This window comes from Sturnus vulgaris, chromosome 8, assembly GCF_052056855.1.
Source record: "Sturnus vulgaris isolate bStuVul1 chromosome 8, bStuVul1.hap1, whole genome shotgun sequence".
Classification (NCBI taxonomy): domain Eukaryota; kingdom Metazoa; phylum Chordata; class Aves; order Passeriformes; family Sturnidae; genus Sturnus; species Sturnus vulgaris.
Window position 1 is genome coordinate 24,934,214 of NC_142250.1, and position 23,440 is coordinate 24,957,653.

Consider the following 23,440-nt stretch of genomic DNA (forward strand, 5'->3'; position numbering starts at 1 on the left):
TATCAATACAACATAGCTGGTTTCTATTTAGGGTATCTGTACAATTTCTATTTTTGCTCTTTGAAAGCTTAGGCCTGATGATGGTAACCAGAGATGCCCCTTGGCCACGGCTCTGCTGCAGCTTCCTGAGCACAGGTATTGATGGAAACGCAGCCGGCTTCAGTTTCTTGTCATGCCTGAATTGTTATCAGTGGGAATAAGTGGAAACGTGGCTGAAATGGGATGTGTCTGCAGGCGTTCTCCAGCCCTTCCTCATGAGCTGGGGCTTTGGCAGCTCTTTGTTAACTTGTTTCTTGCTGGCTGGTGCCTGCTGCAGTCTCCCCAGTGCTGGGAAGGCTGCCAGGATCACCTTGCTGGCCTCTCCATAGTCACAAGAGAGCTCACCTCAGCCCTGGGGTCCCTTATGCTCCCATGCGGCTGCAGCAGGAGATGCTGTGTGACCTCAGAGCCCTGCTCTGATCTACTGATATCATCTCGGCTTTACATCCCACCCTTCAGCATTCTCGTGGCCTTTTCCAGGCAGGAAAACACCTCCAGGCCATAGGCTGTGCCGTGCCATGCCGGGAGGGTCGGAGCATTCCCGCCGCAGCTGCTCGGTCTCCCCTCCGCGCCGCAGCCGCGCCGGGCCTTGCTGAGCTTGCGGGGCAGCGCGAGAAGTAGGTCGCGTCTCACGGGAGCCCGCGCGCCCGCCGCTCCCGCGCAGGCGCGCTCCCGCCGAGGCGCTGCGCCGCGAGGCGCACGCGCAGACCAGAGGTAAACACTTCATCTCCCCCTTTCCCCCTCGGCGCCGCTTCCCTACACAAACCCCATGGCGCATGCGTGCTGTCCCACTGCCGCTTCCCCCTCAGTCTCCGCGGCCCCTCGCGCGTGCGCCGCGGGCGCGCGCTGCCACCCCGCGCAAGCGCCCTGAGGCCGCCGCGGCGTCGCCCCTCCCGCTGCCGGCCCCGCCGAGCACGCGCAGTGCGCGCTCTCCCCCTCCCCGCGCCTGCGCAGCTCGCGCGCACCGCCCGCCCGCCTCATTCCCTGAGGAGCCTCCCGCGCCCCAGCCCGTTGTTCCCGTTCCACCGGCGCGGTCCCGGCCGTCCGTGTCCCTCGCGCTCTTCCCGCCGAGGCAGACGCTTCCCCTGCCCCCGCGGCGGTCCCTCGGAGCGGGGCGGCTGCGGGCGGAGCGGCGCGGACCAGTTGGGGCCGGTTCCCCGCGCAGGCGCAGCGCCCCGTAAACAGGAAGCGGCGGCGGCCCCGGAGCGACGGAGACAAAGGGGCTGCGGAGCGGGGACGGCAGGGACCAGGCTCGGCTCGGCCCGGCCCAGCGAGCGGCGGCGCTGGCGGCGGGCGGCAGGATGGTGCAGAAGGAGGGGCAGGCGGCGCTGGAGGAGCCCCAGGGCAGTCCCAACCCGGCCGGGGTGCCCGGCGCCCCCTTAGAGCCGCCTGGCGCCACGGCAGGGCCGGTCCCGGGGGGTGAGGAAACGGACACCGAGACGGAGACCGCGCTGGGCTCCCGCCGCTTCCTGTGCGGAGTCGTCGAAGGTGAGAGTTTTCAGAGGGAGTCTCCCGTGGGAGGCAGGGGGTGCGGGAGAATGGGGGGTTCGGTATCCGCGGGAGACCGGGGGTGGGTCCCAGCTGGCTTTGCTTTGCCGTCTCCTCCCCCGCCCGGAGGAGCCCGCTCGGCGGGGAGGCGGTGTGCGGTTCTTGGCCGGGACTCCGCCAGTGTGGGGAGGAGCCGCGGCTCCCGGGCGGGGCTTCTGCCCCCGGGGCTCGTGCTGGAGCGGGGAGCGCCCTTTGATGGCAGCTGTGCGGCGGGGCGAGGGCAGGCCTGGCACCCAGCACGCCCATGATTCCTCAGAGGGGCTGAGGCAGTGCTGGGGCTCGCCTGCTCGTACGTGTCTAAAGGGGGAAGTAGGAGAGAGCATAGCTACCGCGCGATTATTTCGGCTGTGCGTGCTCTTCCCTGCGCTCCAGAGGCTCACATTTAGTCCTGAGTAGGGAGCAGATGATTCTGTAGACATCTGCTCAGTAATTAATATTAAATACACCTTGCTTTCTAAAGTGTTACAGCTTATCATTTTGATTAAAGCACAGTCCTCTGTCTTTTAGCGTAGTTGCACCATTAAAAGGTTTAAATTCTTGTTGAAGCTGCAGAATAAAGGAGCTTCATGCAGTTCTCAGTAATGTGTTTCCGACAGGTCAGCTAAAGTAGGTGGTTGAAAGTCAGCGGGAGAAATGGTTTATTCCCAATGTAACAGTTGGGGGAAACTTGTTTCTTTCCCGTGATCTCTTAATATTTCTGTACCGATAATGATTTTCTAGTAGGAAAACAAAATGATTAGCAGATGAAATGGAGAGGGAAACAGGCAGTTTATCAGAGTCAGTAACTGCTTTGCTTTGCAGACTGTTTTCTGTTCGTGTCTTAAAAAAAATAATTTGGCTTCTGTAAATATGACTGTGAGAGGTGAATTGGTAGGGCTTAAATACAATCAGTGGAGAAAAATGCCTTTCTTTTGCTAATATACTTAATTCTGTGAAGGTAGATGCCAAATTGAAGGCTTTGGAGATGCTTAACAGTGAGGAGAAATACAGATTGTAACAACATGTTTTCTCATGTTCCTGCTGATACACCTGGAACATGACTTGTTCATCCAGGTTTCTATCAGAACCACTGAGAATACCATAATAATTTTTCTTGTCATGTTAGTTACATTGTTGGTTGCCTCAGCATATATTTTGTTGCAGGTGTTCTTGACTGTACTGTGCACAAAACAAAGCACGAAAATGTCCTCTGCCCAATGAAAGCATCAAACACTGGTTAGGCGTTACCAGTCTAACAATAATATGTGTATGGGAAAAAAGGAAGAGGGGAGTGTTAAAAAAAAAAAAAAAAGCTAACAAAAACCCACCACAAACAGAAAATCAAACTTGTGGTGAATGAGGTAAACGGTAGTGAGTGAAAACATGTCTTATTAGTGACTCAAGGAAATTATAGATTTAAGAGAAAAACAGGAATTAACTTCAGTAGTGTAGATAAATGCTAAAACAGAGTAGTGGTTAACACAGACTAAGATGTAATGAGATTAGAGCGCTGAGATGGAGAATTTGGATCTTTGGTAGAAAAGGCAGAGGGCAATTAGCCAAATACTGACTGTGCACTCTAAGAATGTGAAGAGCATATGCCTCTTATCAAATTCACTGTTTTGCAGAGTAATAAGGTCTAAGAGATTGCTGAATGCAAAGCTTTGGTGCACTGCCTCTAGGATGTCCTGACTTTTAGTGATGGAGAGCATGGTAATGGGATGAGGTATTTTGGCATGATCTGTTGACTTTGTATTAACCTGACATACCTGAGGGAGTAATACAAAACTAGGTTGATTTTTTTTTTTTTTTTTAAGTTGGACAGAAAGATGCAAGAATTGTAATCAGATGACGACAGTAGTAAATTAAGAAATGTGGTGACAGATGGAAAAGTATTGCTGCAGATTAGCCAGTTCTGTTCAGCCTTATTTAATTAGTTTTTGGTAACTGATTTTGTTTTAAATTATTTTGTAGTAAGTCGTGCTCTGCTTTAGGCTTGTCGGTCTGAAACAGTAGTATCATAAGTAAAATAAAAGTGTTGTGAATGAGTTATGAGGCATAGGGGGATATTCATTAGGTTTCACAGGATTTAACTTCTCTTGTAAGTTCCTGAGCTTCCTCAGGGTAGCATCAGAGTTAGGAAACTATAGTGAAAATAAGAAATTCGTTCTGGGTGAAGTAAACTGTGAGTTTTCCAGGCCTCTCAGCTCTCTCTTGTTGTTCCTTGTTGCACTGGGCAGTTGTGAGGTGAAGTAGTTGCTCAGTTTTGCCACGTTGTGGTGCCAGGCAGTTTGACATCACTCTCAGAGAATAATACTTAAAACTTGAGCTTCTTGCTTTAAGCTTCTTACAAGAGCATTGTACACTTAACGTGTAACTGATAGACAATACATAAAAAATGGCTTCAGTTGAATCAGTTTGGAGGTTTGGAAGGTAGAAGGATGGTTATGACCTCAGTGAGACTGAATATATACAGATTTACAAGGGTGAGTAGCTTTGGAAACGAAGATACTGTTTACCCTTTGAACTGGGGACTTGTGAGCTTTGTGTATTAGTAGTATCATTCATCACAGAGTGGCCATGCCGTTTGAAAATAAGAGCTTATTAAATTTCATGTTATTTTAGTCTCTGGTTTTTGCATGGACTGCAAGCTGAAGCTTTGTTTTGAAGTGCCCACTTGTGGTTGAGCTGTTTGCACATAGGTGTAAATGAGTTGGCTTGACTAAGAGGGTATTGAGAGTCCTTTTTTAAATGTTATGTTTCTAGAATGGAAAGATAATATTTAAAGCCAGAAGCAGTTGCAATTTCCATGGAATTGTATGACTTTCAATACAGTCTACTCTAAAATCACTTGGGTAGATGTTTTTATATATGATTACTCACAGACATAATATTAGCTTGTAAAATGTGGAAATGGTAAAGTAGGATATCAGTTTGCATCTTAATTTTGACAAAGAGCCTATTAAACAGAATAAAAGAAATTAAATCCTAAGCATTTTGTTTGACTCACTTGCACGTTTTTTTTAATTACACATCATCTTCTCCAGTATGTATGTATATATTCTGTGTATATAAATCCTAGTCTGTACCACCAGTTAAGCATTTTTGAGCTGGTAAATATTTTCAAGTGTCTTTAGTGTTCACCTTAAAATCAAATCTATTTTGTAAGTGTCTGGAGTGGTAATTTAATTAGGTTATAACTGCTCAATCTGCTGCTCTAATGATGCTGACTTGACTTGTCAAGGACATATGCTTTGGAACACAGCTTGTATTCTGAAAATTAATTACTTCAGTGGCCAAAATTGTAAGACCTTAGATCATAAGAAATAAAACAAGTTATAATTGCATTTCAAATTTAGATCAGTTTGGGTTATTACACTTTCCTCATGCTAACTATTTTTTTTCCTTTTCTGTTTTGAGAAGCTTTTTGACAAATGTAGCAAAATAGGAAGAAAATGGTGGGTTGTAATACAAAGTTTCATGAAGAAGGCGTAATCTAACTGGATAATTCTAATCTTGTTGCCCATAGGATTTTATGGAAGACCTTGGGTGATGGAGCAGAGGAAAGAACTTTTTAGAAGGCAAGTCATGTTTCCTCTTAGTGCAGCACATTCCATTGCAATGTAATCATAAACTTCCACTTAAGTCTGGAAAGAATTATTGTTCTAACCTAGAGCAACTTTCTGCCTCATATCTATACTATTGTGGATTTGTATTCACCTTTTCATCTTGCATATAACATATTTGTCCAATATAATTTGTGCTTAAAGTTATTGTGTTTAATAATATAACACAATGTTCAGTGAAGAAAAAAAGATCAGGTCAAGTAAAAGAATGACATGAGGTAAAACACAGAATTCCTGAATTTGTAGGCTATTTGAAGGCTTTTTTCCTGTGTTTTTAGGCTTCAGAAGTGGGGGCTGAATACATACCTGTATGCTCCAAAGGATGACTACAAGCATAGGATGTTTTGGCGAGAAATGTACTCTGTGGAGGAAGCGGGTAATTGCCTTTATTTCTCCTCTGTGTTTTCTATAAGTAGATTTTTGAATGAATTAGTTATTGCTATGTATACTTCTGTGTGTTTAATCACAGTAGCCATTCCCAAAGGTGACTGAAAACCTCTTTTTAATACCCTGCAGGTGTGTTTATTGGAGCTTTGAAACAAGCATGGATTTACTTCTTTTTACTATAACTGCAGATGATTTCTGAAACTGCTTTTAAGGCTTTGTCTTACAAGATTGATTTTTTTGTCACAAGGAAGGTTGCTTAGATTTATTCCTCTGGCTCTTGAACATCTGGGCCGTATTTTGAAGTAGAAATTTTTTGCTTTAGAAAATGAAAAAAAGATTGTTGAGCAAATAGCATGTCCTTTTTTGTGATTCATTAAGTCCTTGTCTCAATGAAAATAGTACCTGTTAGAAAAACAGCTCTTGACCAGTTAGTCAGAACATAAAAGATCTGTTCACGCTAGTGTGGGTTGTTTTATCATGCTCTGGCATTTATAGGATTTATGATACTTTATTAGACTGAGGGTATTATAGTTTTCCTTGGGTGAGGGGAAAAATTATACTCTCTTGAAATTAAATCCCTCTTGGAGTCAATGTAGAAAAATAATCTAAAGGATACTGCAAGGTAATATCTAATAACAGCAAATATTGTTAAATATGGTAAAAATAATTATTCTTTCTATGAAAGATTCAATTGCAAGTTTTTTTTCTTAAGGCAACTACTTCTGCACAGTGATGTTAAACCCCACTTTTTCATGTGCCCAAGCTTCAGTCATGAGCACTGTGTGAACCACTGTCACATGGGGTGATATTACTACAATAAATTGTTAGTATGTTTGGAAAAAGTTAGTAATAATTCTAGAACTGCTGATGTATGTTCTGTGGAAACAGACTATATCCATATTTGTCTCACAGCACTGAGATAAAGAAAATTCTAAAAGTATTTATAAAACTTTTAACATGGAAAAGGAGAATACATAGACAGTTGGTGTATTCCTTTTTGGCATAATTGCTGAAAAATCTTCCAAATAATTTGGTGCTCTTTACTGTGTTAGTTTCAAGAAATACCAGCAATTTTTTTTCTAATTATGATAGAAGCAGTATCTGCACTTTACAATATACAACAAATGATGCCTGAGAATTTTTTAAGATTGTCGAGTCCTTCTGAAATATTTTAATTTAATTTCCAGAGCAATTAATGACTCTAATATCAGCTGCACGAGAACATGAAATAGAATTCATCTATGCAATCTCACCTGGACTTGACATCACTTTCTCCAATCCTAAAGAGGTATCCACATTGAAACGTAAGCTGGACCAGGTAAGGATGTCGCAAATTTAGCACAGTTCCAGTGCTGCTTGATTTGGAAGCTCCAATTCCCTGCTCACTCTTGCAGCTTTTTACCAGCTTCTTGAATCTTTTCAGCACTGGTGTTAGTTTGGGTGTCTCTGAATGATTCTGATGGATGTGTTCAAGTTTCATTGCAGAAGTAGCCAGTGATAACTTTGATTTAAAAAAAAAAAATTCTCATCTTGTATTGGATGCTGAAGGCTATTTTTGTCTTCAGAGTATTTCCTAATCTTGAAGCCAAGATGCACTGCTGAAGCAAGAACTCTAGCCCACAACAAATGCCTTCACAGACCTGACATGCACATCTTCTTTGTTCTCCTGACTCCTCTCCTTTGTCCAAGAGCTGTTGCAGAATTAGCTTTTTTCCAAGCTGTCCATCCTGTGAGATCAGCTTTGGATGGTTAAAACTGGAACAGATTGCAGATCTTTAAAGGTCTAATCTTTGAGAGAAGCAGAGCTATGGGTCAGAGACAGGCATTCATTGTGAATAGAAACCAAAGTCTGTCTTGCCTTCACTATATCCCCTTTCCTATAGCTGTCTCTAAGGTAGATTAGATTTAAAAATCCTACAGTTCTATTTAAAGAAGTAGCAATAATTTAACAAATTAAACATTTTGCTCTTGTCTCTTGTATTAGGTTTCTCAGTTTGGCTGCAGATCTTTTGCACTGCTGTTTGATGATATCGATCACAACATGTGTGCAGCAGACAAAGAAGTTTTCAGTTCTTTTGCTCATGCTCAAGTCTCAATCACAAATGAAATTTATCAATATCTAGGAGAACCAGACACATTCCTTTTCTGTCCTACAGGTAAAACAAGCGGATTAGTTTTGTTCAGCCTTAAAGGATGGGGACTGTTATCTTACTGTTTGAAAAGCTGGTTTAGCATTTAAGAACTGCCCTAAGGAGTATTTTGGGCTTGATTGAAGAAATTGACTTACAAAGAAAAGTTTGATTGTTCAGATGTATGCAAAGATTTTTCCAAATTCATAAATCTCTGAAAGGCTCAATACCAAGCAAATAAGGCAGCTTGATAGAACAGTTCAAGGAGTTTGAACTGAGAATTAGGCTAAAGGAAAATTTATTTTTTCCTAACTTGAACTGAAATCTTTGCTTCTTGAATTAGTGTATTGTTAGTTTCTAAGAATTTTTTTAAAGTGGAGGTAGTCTGTGCTTATGGCTGTCACTGGTTCCTATTTTTAATAAGATTGCTCACTTCACTAGTCACCAAGTTGCTTTTTTATCAAAAATTATTTTTAGTTTATCCTCTTACGCTGTAGTATAGTGATTCTGTTGCAGACCTTAACTTTAGAGACGTGTTCCAGTGTTAAAATGTTTAGGTATTTGCACTTTGTAATGAGACTTGGTGTTTTTTCATTACAGCTATCTGCTGTAATGTGGCCTTGCATTTATGGACTTGATTAGTTTTTTTCCTAGTTTTGACATTTGAGTAATTGAAAGTAATTCTCTACCATTCATTTCTGATATTTATGCTAAATGTCATTCATAATGTCCTTCTTATTTATACTTCAGACTTTTGGACCTTATTTGATTAATTTTATCAATGTTTTTCATTTCCAAGGGTGGTATTCTCTCAATGTATTTGTGGGACAATTGGATATCTTGTCACATGTGTGCATCCTTCTAGTAACAGTGACATTCTCTTTTCCTGTGCAGAGTACTGTGGAACTTTCTGTTATCCAAATGTTGCCCAGTCACCATATTTACGGACTGTAGGAGAAAAACTGCTCCCTGGAATTGAAGTGTTATGGACAGGTAAAGATTGATGGTTTATTTATTTTATTTTGTTGGTGTTTTTCTCGTAAGTATTTAGTAAAACAAACTGTCCAAATACTTGGAGGTTGAATGTTCAAATATGCAAAGGCCTCTGATTATCCTATTTCCTGCTTAGGTCCGAAAGTTGTATCCAAAGACATTCCGGTAGAATCCATTGAAGAAGTTTCTAAGATCATCAGGAGAGCACCAGTTATCTGGGATAACATTCATGCTAATGATTATGATCAGAAGAGGCTTTTTCTTGGGCCTTACAAGGGTCGGTCAACTGAGCTCATCCCTCGACTAAAGGGAGTTCTGACCAATCCAAACTGTGAATTTGAAGCCAATTATGTTGCCATTCACACACTCGCGACCTGGTACAAGTCTAACATGAATGGAGTGAGAAAAGATGTGGTGATGAGTAAGTATGCATGACTGTTTGCTGCATCTATGCTTAACCATATAAATCATACCAATTATTGGTGTTTTTAATGACTTTCTCTTCCTCACCAACTTTTTCTTATGATCACCTAGCCCTTTTTGTTCCATAAGTGAATGGCAGTTGTCCGAAAAATAATGATCTTGCTTTACTGACTTCCTGGGGCATATCAAAGAATTTCTTAGTCTTGAGAGGTTTCTGTGGTTATGTAATTAACACTCTCGGAAAGCAAGTTTAGTGCCCAAATTTGAAATGTATCCATGGACATGATCTCATTGGAATAGAAGCAGTTCAGATCTGAAGACACCCTGAATGCCAGGATGTCTGGTTTCAGTGTTGATATCGGTGGTGACCATAATTTTCCATTTTTTCCTAATTAGAATCTAGTAACTTATCCTTTTTGTGAAGTAAGCCTCTGAGTTACTGAATGCCTTGTCTGACATCTATTTTAGACTAAACTACTCTGATAACTTTTTAAAATTTCTCTCTGTAGCTGATACTGAAGACAGCACAGTTTCAATCCAGATTAAATTGGAAAATGAGGGCAGTGATGAAGATATTGAAACAGATGTTCTCTACAGCCCACAGATGGCCCTGAAGTTGGCCTTAACAGAATGGTTACAGGAATTTGGAGTACCTCAGCAATACAGCAGTGAGTATGATTTGGTATAATTCTGGGGCTGGTAGAAAAATGGTGTTAGATGTTCAGTATTTGTGTTTAGATTAAAGATAATTTACAGATCCTGGCAATTCATACACTTCAGCTGGAAATATTTTCTGCCTTTGTAATTGGGGAGCCTTAATTGAAAAGTAAGAGTGCTTGATGTTCTGAGGTGTGCTTCTAATGCTCTGACTGATCAACGGAAGCCATCTTGATGTATTATCCTTTGGTACTTCTGATAGAAGGCAGGAAAGGGTCTGGATCTTGCTAGTCCCAATTCTTACTAGACTTCAGTGGAACCTGAGGAAATAGGAAGTACAGTGGTTTTTTGGGGTTTTTTTTGAGTTAATGTTACATTGTAACAAAAACGAGTAAAAACTAGTTCTGGTCCTGAAGACTCCATGTTCTTCCAGTTGTTTTAAGATAATTTTACTTTCCTGAGTTTATCTGCATAAACCAGCTGAGTTCCTTCCAGCACTGTTTACCTTTTGTGTACCAGTGGGAGCTTGGGATATGAGGGAGAATGTGTTTTTCTCTACTGTGGGTTTCAGGTGATCAGAGCATCTTTCTGTTGATGGAATGGAGGAGCCTGTTCTCCTAACTGCTCTGGTGCATTTATGCTTTTTGAACTGCTTTCTGAAACTCAACTGCAGCAGAAACACTGGGTGAGGAGTAGTAATTAAGGTGTCAGTCTTCCTCCATTTTCACAGTATAGTTTAAGTTGGGAGGGACTTCTTGAGATCTATCTTGAGTCTAACAGTCTTGGTCAGGGAGAGTGAGTTAGAGTAGGTTGTCCAAGATTTTATCTGGTGAGGCTTTGAAGGTCTCAGTTTTCCCCAAGTTAATGACAGTTTTGAATTTGAAATATTTAAGCATCAGCTTATCATATTAAGCTTTTATTTTGAACTGTCCTTTATATTCAAATGCAACTTTACCAGTCAGTTGATGCAGAGGGAAAACTAGTTACTTTGAGAGCTTTTCATTCTGATGCCATAGTTAAAAATGCTGCTGGCAGCACATAAATAATTTTCCTAACTTTTTCTTCATCCTATCTTTGCTTACCAGTTATGGGAAAAGGAAACTTGCTAAACTCAAAGTCAGTAGTTAGAATTGCATTGACAGAAGTGAACAGGCAAAGTACCAAAAGGAAGCTGTGCTGATGGGATGCTGTGGTGACAAAATCATCCATCATTTGCAGGAGTTGCTGATTTGAATGTTAGTTGACAGATACTGAAAACTAAACTTGTTTCTTCTTATTCTCAGGTAGACAAGTGGCCCACAGTGGTGCTAAAACCTCTGTGGGGGATGTAGGGCCACTGGTGGCACCATCCTCTTTAAATGCAGCAACAGTGGTTACCACAGTGTACCAGGAGCCCATCATGAGCCAGGGTGCAGCACTGAGCAGTGACTCACCTGCCTTGGCCAAGGAAGAGGAGAAGAAGCAATCTGATGAGGAACCAATGGACATGGTGGTGGAAAAACAAGATGATGCAGACAAGAATGCAAACCAGATACTGACAGATATTGCTGAAGCCAAGATGGCAGAGGAGCTGAAGCCAATGGATACGGATAAGGAGAGTATAGTTGAGTCAAAGTCTCCAGAGATGTCTATGCAGGAAGACTCTGGTAGTGACATTGCACCTATGCAGACTGATGAGCAAATTAACAAAGAACATTTTGTGCCTGGGCCAAATGAAAAGCCTCTTTATACAGTAGAGCCAGTGACTTTAGAGGACCTACAGCTTCTTGCTGACTTGTTTTACCTTCCTTATGAACATGGACCTAAAGGTGCACAGATGCTGAGGGAATTCCAGTGGCTCAGAGCTAATAGCAGTGTTGTCAGCGTTAATTGCAAAGGAAAGGATGCTGAAAAAGTGAGTGCAAATCCTGTTTCTCTTCTTTTATGTCAAACTCACAAGCAATTTATTTGTTGTCTGTAATAAAGACTGATGTTCTACTTTGTAGGACCTGAAGGATAGTATATAATGAACCATAGGTCACAGTAATTTTCATTCTTCCAGTGGAATCAACTAGTTTAAGCCCTGTAGTGCCACGTAGCTATGAAGGCAGTCTGGTATCTGCATTTGAGCAGTTTTTGCTGTACTGGCCTCACTTCTAACAGCCGTAGAGAATATCTGTGAGTCATGTGTGGTGTGGTAGTCCATCTTGGTAAAATGAAGTAATGAAAGGCATAGTCTTCCTCCATATTTAGAGTATCTCTCCTCTCTGGGAGCCTGTGTTTGATCTTGTGGATCTTTTTCATAGATAGAAGAATGGCGTAACCGAGCAGCCAAGTTTGAAGAGATGTGCAGCTTGGTGATGGGCATGTTCACTCGCCTCTCCAATTGTGCCAACAGGACAATCCTTTATGACATGTACTCCTACGTCTGGGATATCAAGAGTATAATGTCAATGGTGAAATCTTTTGTGCAGTGGTTAGGTAGGTGCATTGGGAGCCATTATAATCCCAGATAGCATATTTTTTATGTGTGTTTTTAATTAGCCCACGGGGAAAACTGAAGTATTAGGCGAATGTGTTTTCTTGGACAGGGGTCTGGTTTGACCCTGTTTTAAAGGTTTTCCTGTCTTGCTATTTGAAGCAATGCTTGCAGTGAGTTTGCTTTGCTATTAAAAGTGAAGTCTGCTGGATGCTTAAGATTGGAGACGTTGATTTTCTTCTTGGGCTAATGAAACTTGAATCTCATCTGACACGTAAGTGTTGACTTCAAGTTACTCTTGACTGAATGCACACTGGACTATGCCATGTAACTCCTTAGATGCCCCGCTGTATGATTGGAAATGACACTACGAAATGTGATCACGTCAGCCATCTGCTGTTTGCTCTGTCTTGATAACATTATTGCTGTCTTCAACAGACCTTTCAATGGGCCTGGCCATGAGGAAGGTGATCCTCCCAGCCCCTGTGCGCATGCGAGCTTTAGCATAAGGCTATTCTGGTGCAAAATAATTTCCTTGAAACACTTTCCAAATTGCTGATTTTTAAATTTTTTTAAAATATATATTTTAGTTTTGGTAATGGGTGGAAATTGTGGAGCTCTCTGGACAGATTTAGTCTGAGACTTAAAATGATCTTGAAAGAGTTGTTTTCTTTTTTTTTTTTTTTTTCTTTTTTTTTTAAATGTGTGGCACTTCTTTTGGTTTTGTTTTGTTTTTTTTTTTCCTGAAATATTTTTGGGAGATCCGAAGTTGGCAGAGAGCACCAGCATGGCCTGGGTAATTCTAGTCACTTCATTTCACTTTCAGGTTTCAATCCAACTGTAAGGAATATGCTGTGGAGTTGCTTGACATACACAGCAGACAGCAAAGCTGATGGTCTCAAGTCACACTTTCTGTAGCTGTCACAAACCTCACAGTGGCTAACCATTGCACAACCTTGGTCTAATCCTAGTGTTTGGATTGTCTTCAAATTATATTCTTAAATACTGATAGATTTAAGCAAGGACAGAGAAGACTTGTTAAATCATCAACTTAGTCTGTGCCCAGCAAATTCCTGTGTTTTGTGCCTATTAAATATCTGATCCCTAAACCTATAGTTGATAAAGAAGAGAGCTTTTAAGACTGTCTTCTGCAAAGCACAGAGAAGAAAACCTAGTGGAGGAGGAAAACTCAGCAGCATTGTAGTATGTTAGTATTTCTCTAACAACCTCATGCTGTTTTAAAAGCTTTAGTTTGTGCATTTTTAAGTGTAACACAACTCCTCCAACTGTCCTTGCTGTATGGTGACCTTTAGCTAGACAGAATGCTCTCTTCTTGATGACTTAATCTGCTTGCAGCTATGGGCCAGAGCTCTATAAAGGGAACAGTGGTTCTTGTAGTCTCTGAAAAATCGAGGGCTCAATGCATTTCAGAATTATCTATGTACTCAATTCAGCTGAAATTGTTGAAGTAGTTCACAGTAGAAGCCAACTCAGTAAACACAGACTGTTAACTTTGGCACTATTCTGTTCCAGTACTCGCACTGGTATTAGATAGTTGAAAAATTCAGAGTTTTTCACATGTACAGTGTAATAGTCTTATGCTAGCAGTGCTTCTCTGAGAGGGGCCATTTTTGTCTTCAGCTTATGTTTTATCACTAGTGTAAATACAGAGTGAAAGTCTTTAAATCTCATTATATAAAGTCAAGTACATTACAAATCCAAACAAGTTAGTTTTCACAGTGGTGTGCTCAATGGTCCACTGGATGTTCACCTTCTTCACCTCTCCTCCAAAGTCCAGCTAGCATTCAGTCCCTTAAATTAGTGTGGCTGTACAGTACTATGGATTACTAATGACTTCTATTGTCTTCTTCCCCATTGTGTACAGATGGGAGAATCCTCAGCACAAGTTTCTACTGCTATTGGATGGACAGCGCCAGATGTTCACAGCGCGTCGTCATTAATTAATTAAAATGGAAAGGTTTTGTCTGTGAGGCAGCTCAGATAGATTAGATGTACAACAGGCATGAACTGAAGTCACATTTGCGCAGCGACTAAGGCATTAACTATGTTTTTCATTTACACAGCTCTTCATTCACACAGCTCTTTACTGTAATACTTGGAAGTGCTAGTTAAGTTGTAGTCTCAAAGGACAGACAGATACTGTCTTCCAAGTTACTGACTAAATCTCTTTGGGAAGGATGTCTTCTTACATGAGAATTCTAAAATGTGGGAGTAAACTTTATTTCAATTCTGGTGTTTGGATTGTTTCTGAAATTTACCATACTTAGGGTAGTTTGTATTTAACTTATATTCCTAAACTCGCATAAATGTCAAACTTGGCACACTTTGGGACTCTCTGACTAGCACGATATACTTGTCTGTACTGATCTGAGACTGTTACTTGAACAGGAGGTAGATTGCTGTCCACAAAAGGAAAAGAGTATTTGCGCTGCTCCTCTTGTCAGAAAACTAGGCGGGTAATTGAGATCTCCACTCCAGATACCAGTTGGCTTTTTTTCTCTCCAGAGCTGTCATTTATGTTACTTGGTGAAGGCTGCAGTGTCTTGCTGGCAGAACAGTGTTAAAAATCAAACAGCCTATGGAAGCTTTTTTTCTAAAGCAAGTGCAAGCTAAAGCTAAGCACTAAGCACTGCAACGGGCCTGCTGCTGCTGGTGGAGCAGCAGGGTCCCTGGTGTGTCCAGTATGCTTGTGGAAATAAAAATCAAGATGCAAAAAGCAAAGCTAGTAGTGGCCACCAAGGGTGTATTAGTTAAATTGTGAGTTAATTCCAGTTAACACTACTTAGTATTTTAATGTGCCGACAGTATTGTGAAGGTGGCCTGGATTATGTAAATCTATGTAGTCTCTGGCAAGAATTATGTTTCATACAGCTGTCCTGGCTGCCTGATCTGTTCCAGACTGTTTGCATATATTGTTAGTCCTAGTTTTCTGACAAGATTAGAAACAATCAGTACTAAAATGTGACTTCAGCAAGGTCCATTTTTTTTTCAGGGGCTGTGATAATGGCATTTATTTGATCTAAAATTTATGGTAGTAGCTATTGAGGCACATAGCTTCTAAGATGTCAAATTTTCATAGATGAAATGAATGTTTCTGACATAAATATGCAAAAAAGTGTACAAAATGTGTGGGAAGTCTACATAGTTCTGCATGGCACCATTCTTGTGCCTTCTGCACTAGAATGAAGTGTGTAGATGAATTGCCTCACCTGTCTGTTACAGGTAATCAAAAATTTGAAATACCGCAATTAGTGCACAAGGACAAAAGCTTTATAAATTATACATTATTACAGCCCCTCCCCTTCCCCAAGCCCTGGATTCTAGCTCAGTTAGAGAGCATTTTCCACAAGTGTATGTTAGCTTTTTGGACATGTAAGACACCCAGGAAATCCCCCTTCTCGTAACATTCTCCGCTTGGATCTGATCTCAACAGGGTGTCGTAGTCAATCTTCAGCACAGTTCTTAAGTGGAGACCAAGAACCCTGGGCCTTTAGAGGTGGTCTAGCAGGAGAGTTCCAGGTATCAATATGACTTCACAACTGAATGACATTTTCTTTGTTTTATGAGAAACCTTTTGTTGCACATCAGAGGTCTGGAAGGATTGGTCTGCCGAAGGCTTTCTGGTCCAAAGCCCATTAGCCTTACAGCTTGGTTTAAAATAATTTTCCTCCCCTTTCTACAGTAATTTCTCAAGGAGATGCTGCCTGTCCCACGCGCATGCGAAGCGCAGCGGCTTTAGTTGTACATTTCACATTGTTTCTTTGCAGGTCGCACAGCATTTTTACCTGCGCCCGCAATTGCACAATGCGCGCACGCTTGTCTGCCGATGGGAATTCCATGAGCAAAAGGGGTTGTCATCCAAATTCTGGTTCCTCTCGAAATAATGCTGTCGTGCACTTCATTGCGAGGAATTCAATTGGCAAATATTCCTAAATCGCTGTTTGTACCATGTGCAGATTTGTTCATGGATTTTTCAGGCGCTATACTTTTCCCCCCTCACAGGTGCTCTGCGCGCAGCAAATTGAATCAGCGCATTGCTTTTGGGATAAAGCGTCTCCTCTGGCCAGTTAACCCTCTTCAGACCAAACCTTTCCTCCTGACATTCTATGTTCTTAGACAGTGTAGATATGATTGGTAAAAAGTTTTTTAAAGCAGTTAAGATTAACAGACTCTTAATGTGCTGTTTCAGTTGCATATTTTAGAACACCAATTGGATATTTTCTATTCAAATAAGGTCTTTGCATTTGTAAAGCATACCAACCCCACCTTCTTCTGGGGTAGCAAGTAGCAAATGTTATTTTGGGAGTCTGCAGTGCACACCCAAGAGTAATGGGTTTTGTTGTTCATCCAGTTATATTAAATATTTTGTTTTCACAGCGTTTGCTGCCTATTGATGGGGCAAATGACCTCTTTTTTCAACCACCTCCATTAACACCCACTTCCAAAGTGTACACCATACGACCCTACTTCCCTAAAGATGAGGTAACTGCTTTTGACACTTGTCACTTTTGTTGTTAGGCTGCAGTTCCTTTGTGCTAACAGTGATTGCTGCTGAATCCCCTCTTCCCCTAATGAAGCAGGTGTCCTGATATCTTGCACAAGGCACAAATGCCAGCTCACAGGAAAGCTGAGGTTAAGAGATATGCCTCTGGTTCAGTAACATGCTGTTCAACAGTACGTGCACACCCACAGCTTGGTTCCCAGCCTCCCACTCCCTCCACTTTTAAATCTGAGTGCCTTCCTTATTTATGAAAGGCAAGTTAAATTTGTTCGCAGCTGGTAGTAAAATTCTTGCAGCAGGGAGACATGCAGTGGATTAACCTTTGAGGGTGGCTGTGTATGCCTGTTTCACTTAGTGGTTATTGTGGTACCTGGTGTATAGCATTGATACTGCATCTCAAAATGGAGCTGAAAAATGTGATCATGGTTCAGCCATTCATATAATTTTCATTACAGTTGGAAGCTTTTTGGTCTGATTTTGAAAGAATGTTTTCAAATCTGCTTTGGAGTGTTTGATATTTCAGAATTAGGAAAAATGTATTAATCATTATTGATTAATGCTTTTTACCTTTTCTGAATGGATCTGTAGGGTAGTTTTTTCCTATTAGCTTGTCATGGAGAATACTTGAAAGTGAGGCATCAGCCCGTAGTTAGTTAACTCTTTATGGATGCTGTTTAAACAATGTAGGGAATAATGCAGCTTGAAATCTTGCATTGGTGGGTACACTGAGATGAAACAGGAGTTTCTAGGTTGAGTTTGCAGTATTTCAAACGAGTCCTAACTTTAAAGCCAGTCAGACATACGAGGCTGACACATGAAAACTCCTTTTCCTGCCACTTCTAGGTCAGCTCTGGCCTATGCTGTTCTCACTAGCAGTAAAGCAGCCTTTTCCAAACTTTGGTGCAGGACTCGACCTAAGCTGACTTGTTCTTTTGTAGAAAATGGAATTGATGTTTCTGAACCACCTTAGCAATTAGATTTGCAGTTAAGTTTGCAGCCATAAACAATGTTTCTTCTGCGGAGTTACCTTTTAATTAAAGGAAGAAAGAGAAGCGTCAAATGCAAAGCATTTTTGTTGGAAAAATAAAAGGTGAAGTTTCTTATTTAAGATGTGACTGATACAAATTTGCTCTTTCAAAGAGAGTTAGGTGAAAGCCTTTTAACATGCAGGATGTGTCTATCCTTGGCAGAGGTTGAGTTACTGTGCTTGAACATCTGAGGTTTTGTGAAGGTTCTTTGCAGCAATAGTGGTGATCTTCACTGAGTGTTTAATATGTAACCCTCAGAATTAATCTTGTGCTGTTACAAGATTGACTCCAGCCTTTCCTTCCCAGCCATTCAACTTAACTGCAATGTTTTTGAAGGGGACTTTGAGTTACTTTCAGGGAAGAGGTGGAAGGAACACCATTGTTTCTGTATAGATGGATAGTTTTGACCTCTGGTGCCTGTCTGTAGTAGGTTACAGTGTAGCTGTTAATGACCTACTCTCTTTTGAATGTGACTAAGTTGAAATCATCTCTTTTCTCCTCTTAGGCATCTGTATATAAGATCTGCAGAGAAATGTATGCTGATGGAGCTGATCAACCCTTCCATAGTTTACCAGATTTAATTGGAGACAAGTATGTATTAGGAACAAGTGTCCTGCAGAAGTGGTTCTGAACAATGAAGTCCTGAGAGTGTATTTAATTTGAATTTTTAGAATTGTGCAGGAAGAGTACAAAGAATATTTGAAATAGATAAAATAATTTACTCTCAGGAAACTGATGTTTTGGTTTCTTTAAAAAACTGTTGATAGTTACGTCTTAGCGCATGTGCTGGTCACCTGTTGTAATCTGTTAGAAAATAAATTTAGCTGAAACCTCTGTATTATGAAACTTGTGCATCATAGTATCTTAGTTCAGATTTTGTAAAAGTATATCATGAGAGTGTCCATAGTCAGTAGTTACCCTCTGATATTTTTTTCAGACCTATTGACAGGTTTTTGAGGTGCTATCTCCCAGAAAAGAGCCTCAAGTTTTTTCTGAAGTACATGTACAAACTTTTTTAAAGGATAAGCAGTGATAGATGAAATTAAAAAAAAAATTGGACATTAAATCTGAGCTGCAAAATCAGCTACTTTGAGTGGGGTTTTTTTCCACAGGTGTTTACTTTAGATAGAACTTTGTAGAGTATGCTCTAAGTGACAGGAAGGCAGATAAGAAAGGATGTGTAACTGGTATCAAACAATACCAAAAGGAAATTATGAAAGCAAGGAAATAATGGCAGTAGAGCAACTAAGAGCAAAAGGTGAAGAGCAGTGTATATGGAATTAAACTGGAATCCTGAGGTGCAGATGTTACTTATAGCTGAGTTTTGACAGCTGATCAGTCAATTAGTGCTTTGTTGGAACTAATTCCATGACTGGAGGACTCACTTCTTTGGTTGACCCTGGAGTCTCCTCCGTAGTACCTGAAGGGCATACTTGGTCAAACTGACCTTCTTTTGACTGAACTTGCCCTTTTTTTTCCTGCAGGTTGGTTGGAGGTCTGCTCACCCTCAGCCTGGATTACTGTTTTGTCTTAGAAGATGAGGATGGCATATGTGGTTATGCTTTGGGAACAGTTGATGTAACTCCCTTCATTAAGAAATGCAAAATGTCTTGGATCCCTTTCATGCAAGAAAAATATACTAAACCAAATAGTGACAAGGAGCTGTCTGAGGCAGAGGTTGGTATAACCTGTGAGATCAGAACTGCATGCTGAAGTCTTTCCAAAGTGGGTCTTTGTTTTTTTGAGCTCACATGAAATTCGGTTTTTGCACCTTTCTGAAGACTTTGAGCACGTATTAAAGCATCTGATGTATCAGAAGGAGACAGTAAAATTTTTCATTGCCAGTCAGATACAGCTATGTGCTGTAATATACTCATGAGATGTACTTTAGTAATAATCAATGCAGTAAATGTAAAGCACCTTCATCTAGAGAAAATGACGTTTTGAAAATAAAGTATTGCTCCTGCTCTGTTCTACTGCAAAACGCAGTACTAGTTTCCCCATGCTGCAGGTAGAGCACTGAAAGTCACACATCATTTTCAGTACTGAAAACAAATTCAAGAGCACTTGTTTTTGGTGTGAAAATCTATGAGCTATTTGTAGAGTGTGACAGCTGTAAATGGTCAAAGCAGCCTAAAACTGCCCATTAAAAAGGCAAAGAAACAAGATTATCTGTGTGCAAACTACTGGTTATGTGTTGGCTTATGTTTTCTTTGACTTGAAGCATGGGTCACTGAGAAGGAGCTTTGCATGCCTCCTTTGATGGTCTTGAGAGGCTTTTCTAGCCAGTTTTTTTTTGTCTAGAGTACAGACAGCAATCAGCAGATGAGAAACTGAGTGGCCATCAGAGGTGTAGCTGAAAAGCCTGCTGGTTTGGACTTACACTCCATGAGCAAAGCAGTCTCCCCTGGTAAAGATGAATGAAAGTGAAAATCTGGAGAATTATTAAATACCTGTTTCCCATATTTTCAGAAAATAATGCTAAGTTTCCATGAAGAACAAGAAGTATTGCCAGAATCGTTCCTTGCTAACTTCCCATCTTTGATAAAGATTGATATCCACAAAAAAGTGACAGATCCCAGTGTGGCCAAAAGTATGATGGCCTGCCTGCTCTCTTCTCTAAAGGCTAATGGTAAGTTTCTTGCACTTAGAATTCCTTGTTTCCAAGCTACATGTCATTTCTAGGGTGCAATGCAAATTTTGGAAGATTTGGGTAAATGATTACAAAAGCTTTTGAACAGCTAACTTCTGCTTCCTTTAAAAAGGGTGCTTTTCATTTTAGCCATTATCCTGCAAATTAGACAGAACTGAGGGAGCAATTTAGCACTGAGAGCACACATCTTTACATCTTGAACACTGCACAAAAGTCTATATTTTCCCTGCTGGCATTGGTAATGATGCTTTTTTTGAAGTTTGGCTGTGTGCAGTGGTGAGTAATTACCAAACCTTCAGTATGGGAAGTGCTTGGCTGCCTGCCTTGACTGCACTCTCAGTTCCTTTGTGCCACTTGGTGCCCTCTTGCAATGCTGTTTTTGGAGCCAACATCAGATATTTTTGTGTACAGTGGAAGGTGTGCAGAGGGTTAGTTCAGACTGATGGATGCCTGCAGTGTGCAGTCCTGTTAGGGGATGGTCAGTTGTGCTGCCATGAATCTGGACTCTTGGGCACTATGCTCCATGTGGAATTAGTTCACTGATTTACCTGCTAAAATAGGTGGGAACTTTAGGAATATTTTATGTCTATGCTTTTTACAGTAACTCTTCTCCTACAGTATTTTATTTCTTTTCTTTCTTCTTCAGGCTCCCGTGGGGCTTTTTGTGAAGTGAGACCAGATGATAAAAGAATCTTGGAATTTTACAGCAAGCTGGGTTGTTTTGAAATTGCTAAAATGGAAGGATTTCCAAAGGATGTTGTTATCCTTGGAAGAAGCCTTTGAAGTGCTTGAGAGCCAACTGTTCCAGTACTGTAGACCCATAACAGCTGGGCAGGTAGTGGTGGGGATCTTCATATGGTCTAACTGCACAAAGCCAGCAATAAGTCAGCTTGCTAAAAGGGGCTATGCGAAAATCACCCATCACACATTCAGACTGTAATTTGTTGGAAGGGGATAATGCTGCTGAAAACATTGTTATAACAAAGAGAAACCTTGTCCTCTCCTGGTCCTGTGTGAAGTGCCAAGGAATCTTGCATGGGCTATAGCTTCTCAGAGGAATCCCTCTCAATCAGTGCTGTGGTTGACGACAGTTCTCTGCATTCAAGTGTCAACAGAAAATTGGCCTCTGGCAGAATGCCTATAAAAATGCAGGTTTTTTTTCTGTGTCATAGAGCAGAATGTGCAGTTGGAAGTTGCAGAAATGGGAGGGATTGCTTGTTTCAATCAGCATTTTTAAAGATAAGTAGTTACAATTCTGTTTTCTACTACCTTTGCGCTTGTTGATAAAGCAATGACCCGTTGTCACTTCTAACGACCATTGGTTCAAGCTTTGTGTTTTGTTAGGGACAAATGTGCAGTGTCTGTGGCAGAAGTCACTCAATGACAAACTTGTAAATCTCAGTGTATATAAACTTAGCTGTATGCTGACTAACTTTTTGTTTACTGGTTTTTGTAACTTTTTTTTTTTTGAAAGTGAAATTGTGTAGGTCCAAGATGGCACTTTTGAAAAATCTAAAACCACAATCGAGAACCAGTCTGTCCTCAGCACTGACCTTTCTTACTGTGCCTCATATCCAGGGCTAGGAACTAACCATCTTGGGAAAGGGGAGCAGATCCCAACTGACCCTTCCTTCAGATAGCAGTTTGTCACTGCTTGAGGGTATCATTCTCCTGGGACTGAAACAGCAATTCACAGGATGCTTTGCTGAACCTGTTAATTTTGGTAATGTTCGCATGGGATTATGGATGAAAGATGGTGAGAGGGAGAGAGAGCTGGCCCACAGCTGGGATTTGTCCTTGGAAGAGTCACCATGTTTCAAAGCCTGTTCGTACTAGTTTGATTAAATCAGGGTCTTCAAGTCCTGCACATTTGTATCAAATAACTTTTCTATAAGAAATGCCACAATAAGCACATTTTTACACATTATTTAAATGGTTATCTACTTTTAAATGTTCCGAGAGTTTAATGTTTTTACCCAGGACGGACATGCTTGGTGATGGGATGGAGCTGGTGTCGTATGGGACCTGGTAGGTAGTTGGATCATTTAATGGGAATGGTATTTCACAGTAGTCCCAGTGTCCCAGACAGGTGATTGGACAATGGTACGCACTTTGCAGTACTTTGTTTCTTCCACCTGTTGCCATCAGCTGTCTATATCTTATGTTTAAATTTTCCTGGGGTTTTTTCCAGTGGTGCACAAAGGAAGCTTGGTTACTCTTACAAGCCTCCAGCTGCATAGAAGTCGATTTGCAACCTGTAATGAATGGCATTAAGACTGCAGTAATGCTCTCTGCAACCTGTAAGGAGATGCTGTGTTTGGCCTTCTGGTGCAGTCACGTGCAAGATGGTTTTTGTTTTTTTTTTTCTTTGCAGAATGTGAATGATTTTTAATGCGGTAGCGAAGTATTTAAGTTGAAACAAGTTCATTTCATTTTTAGAGAGAGGTATGGGGTTGTGCTGTGGGATTTCATTAAGTCCAAGCTGAATGCCACTAGTTTTTATACAGCTTTGAGTGCATGTTGAGTAGCTGATACCTTGATTTACCAGGTGGGAGAGTTTTGTTTCTTCACGGATACCAGACTTATTTTATCTGGATGCATAACATTACAGCATAGGATGCTTGTGGCCTTATTTCTTGGCTTTTAAGGAGTTGCCACATTTTCTCTTCCTATGAATTTGTTATTATTATAGAAGTTAATTGTCTAAGCCTATGGAATGTCAGGCCAATACCATCCTTCTAGGATTGTAAAGTGATATGTTGACATATCTTTCATGGTTATGAATTTTCATTAAGGTTGGAATGCCACTTTCATTAATCTGTTTTAGATCAACAGTATCTGTAGCAGAAAAAGACCTGTAAAACTGTATTTGAAGACCATGCGAGAAATAGAATAAAAATTGAGAAGTGAATGTAAATAAATGTGTATTTTGTGTATGAACTGGTCCAGAAACAGAAGTAGTTCTGCAACGTACATTACATCACACTGTGTTTGCCCT

The 23,440-nt window shown here is 41.0% G+C and overlaps 1 protein-coding gene across 1 annotated transcript; it reads left to right on the plus strand.

The window, feature by feature from the left end:
• Window positions 1–1,151: 1,151 nt before the first annotated feature.
• Window positions 1,152–23,363, plus strand: OGA (O-GlcNAcase). The gene is made up of 16 exons (XM_014885955.2): window positions 1,152–1,527; window positions 5,096–5,147; window positions 5,471–5,568; window positions 6,767–6,897; window positions 7,564–7,735; window positions 8,603–8,701; window positions 8,838–9,122; window positions 9,634–9,792; window positions 11,065–11,675; window positions 12,067–12,241; window positions 15,694–15,779; window positions 16,638–16,742; window positions 18,295–18,380; window positions 19,274–19,466; window positions 20,262–20,421; window positions 21,089–23,363. The coding sequence occupies exons 1-16, from the start codon at window positions 1,341–1,343 to the stop codon at window positions 21,223–21,225; spliced, it is 2,736 nt and encodes a 911-aa protein (XP_014741441.1). The 5' UTR covers window positions 1,152–1,340; the 3' UTR covers window positions 21,226–23,363.
• The last annotated feature ends 77 nt before the right edge of the window (window positions 23,364–23,440 follow it).